This window comes from Mastomys coucha, chromosome X (genome assembly GCF_008632895.1).
Source record: "Mastomys coucha isolate ucsf_1 chromosome X, UCSF_Mcou_1, whole genome shotgun sequence".
NCBI lineage: Eukaryota > Metazoa > Chordata > Mammalia > Rodentia > Muridae > Mastomys > Mastomys coucha.
Window position 1 is genome coordinate 2,032,578 of NC_045030.1, and position 2,843 is coordinate 2,035,420.

The following is a 2,843-nucleotide window of genomic DNA, read 5'->3' on the forward strand; positions in this document are numbered from 1 at the left end:
AAAAAAAAAAAAAAACCAAAAATAAATAAATAAATAAATAAATAAATAAATAAATAAATGGTACCCAGTCAAATATTTCCAAATTCAAGCAACAGAGGGGCATAAAATGGTGTTTTTAATCTCAACTATATTTTATCCCTTGGATTTTGTAACATGGCAATCATCATTGAGCTTGCTGGGCCTAATTTTAGTATCATGAAAGAAGGTAGTCCATTAAGAGACATCAGTACCCACACAGTGAGATGAAAGAACCTATCTGGCAAATTGTCCTCTCATCCCCACACCTGTACTGTATTGCCCCCCTCTTCCCTCCCTCCCTCTTTCTATGCTAAATAAATGTATTGTTAAAAGAAAGGGAGCTATCACACAAGAAATACATGTATTTTTAAAAGAGGGCCATGGATTAAACAGAAGGTAAAATATACAGTCGGCAATAATTTGACCAAGAAGAAGAGAGAAAAAATGAGATGGTTAGAGTTTGGATGTGCTTAAAAAGCAGGTTTTCCAAAAGGAACCCTCTAGACCTTGAACTGTCTTTAAACTGTGGAGAAGTTTAAACTGCAAGGACTCCGAACACTGCCATTACCTAGCTGTGTGACCTTGTGCAAGTCACTTAATCTCTCTGGAGACTCATTTTCCTCATCTGTAAAAACAGGACTAATAGTCACTGCTACATAGGGATTAAATGAGAGAACACACTTAACAAACAGCACTCAGGTGGGCAAAATGTCATCCGGTAGAACTAAGCGGTCCTCCTAACTCCAGAGCTACCAGTTTTCTGAAAGGACCCTTCGCTCTGAGACCCACAGTCTCTAGCCTCGGGGATGGAATGGCCGCAGGCGAGCTGGGGTTGGCGAGAGGTAGGGGGAGCCATGGTGCGCAGGCGCTAGCTCAAAAGATAGGCAGGGTGCAAGAGGCGGGGCTGCCGCCGACTGGGCTGTTCCGACGATCGCGCACCGCCCCCACCGCTCCCCGCGCCCGCCCTTGCTACCAGGCACCTTCCGCCCCCCGCATTGCTGATGCTGCTGCTGGCAGACATGGACGTGGTGAATCAGGTACGCGCTCCAGAACCATGGACAGAGCCCGGCGCTTGCAGAAACCTGGGTGGCTTTGGCCCTCGAACCCTGAGAGGTGGTGGCGAGGGTAGCAGAGATAAGGTCGCTGGGGCTGGGGCTGGGGCCAAGGGGTCTACAGCAGGCAGGGGGAAGAAGGGAGGTGGAGAGAAGGAGTGCGCTCTTTGCCGCAGCGAGGGCTGTCCTCACTGCCGCAGAGGGGGCCTCCAGATGCCCCAAAAGAACTGTCGACCTGGAGGGGAAAAGGGAGGACTCGGGTCTAAGAAGAGGGCAAAGGGGTAAAGAAGGGGAGGGGAGAATGAAAAAAAAAAGACTCGGGGGGCTGCAGATATGCTAGGAAATAGAGCGACAGAAGGTGTGGGGGCGGGGTGGGGGAGGGTTGGCACCCGCCCCTCCCAAAAAGAATGCACCCCGGTAGATGACCACCCTTTCACCCCCGGAGCAGATCTAGAGGAGGACGATCCAATTTTGCTTCTCCAAAACCCCCCAGCCTCCTCGTTCCCAGCGCATGTCCAGTAAACCCATGCCCAGCTCTCTCCCACCTTAAGAGATCACCTCCGCCATCTCCCTCTTCTTCGTCACCTCAAAATCGGCTTCCTCCCTAACCGGTAGCGACCCCTCCCCATCCCTATCTCCTCAGACACAACCACCGTCATCTGACTCACCTTTACCACTGCAGACCTCTCCCCTCTGCTGTTGTGACTCACCTTCAGCATTTGGTGCCCCCTCCCCCACTCTAATGAACCCCATCTTCTTCCACTCAACCTTTTCTCCTATCTGACTCACCTTTAAGCAGTTCAGACCTTCCTTCGCTAACTAGTCTGGACCCCCATCTATTTTCTACACCCAACCTCCTCTGCCATGTGACTCATCACCTCACACTTCACCACTCCTGAACCCTGGGGGGTTTGCTGAGACCCTCATGTTTACTCCTTCCTCAAACTGTCGTTTTTCTCCTCCTCACTCCCTCTCCATATGTCACCCACTCCGGGAGGGTCACATGCCCTATCCCCAGGGATCATTGCCTGGCAGCCTGGCCCCTCACCTCCATCCCTATTCCCCACACCCCTTCCCCCTCCCCACTGTTTTTCTCCTCAGCTGGTGGCTGGGGGTCAGTTCCGGGTGGTCAAGGAGCCCCTTGGCTTCGTGAAGGTGCTGCAGTGGGTAAGTGTGATCCGGGCTATAGGTGGGGGAAGTACAGGGGGGAGATGGTGGTGATGGGCTCCAGAAAAGCAGAGGGGTGACAGGAGGAGTCTTACTGAACTGGCAGGGTAGAGTGACAGGAGTGGAAGGAGATAAGGGAATTGGGCTCCAGAGTAAGGTCCCAGGGATTTAAGGACAGGGAACAGAAGGCTATGACGTCACATAAGGCCGAGGGTACCCCTGTTGTGAAGTGACAGATCGTGACGTCTACCTCTTCTCTTGAAGTAAAGGAGGAAGGGATGAGAGGTGGAGCCTGAAGCCGACTGCTGAAAGAGATGCAAAACCAGAAAAATCCAGAGACAGCGAAGGAGACAGTTTGAGAGGCAGGGAATGGTAGTAATGGCAGTGCTGAGCAAGAGATGAGAGCCAAGGAGCTGCTCACGGAGCAGGAAAATGTGTAGGGGAGAGAAAGAGGCACACACAAATATAGGGGAATCTCAAAAGAGAAAACAGAAGGCAACAGACATAAGGCACAAGGGAGCCAGAGAGCCATAGAGACCTTGTGAGAGACAGAGTAGAACAGACAGACAGGCAGGGCAAGAAACAGGCGTGCAGAGACAGATGAGG

The 2,843-nt window shown here is 51.7% G+C and overlaps 1 protein-coding gene across 1 annotated transcript in view; it reads left to right on the forward strand.

Moving 5' to 3' along the window:
• Positions 1–911: 911 nt before the first annotated feature.
• Positions 912–2,843, forward strand: part of Syp (synaptophysin) — a 13,757-nt gene continuing 11,825 nt past the window's right edge. Inside the window, exons 1-2 of the mRNA XM_031387404.1 lie at positions 912–1,055; positions 2,172–2,237. Coding sequence (XP_031243264.1) covers positions 1,020–1,055; positions 2,172–2,237 — 102 coding nt within the window. The 5' untranslated portion in view covers positions 912–1,019. The remainder of the gene's footprint in view (positions 1,056–2,171; positions 2,238–2,843) is intronic.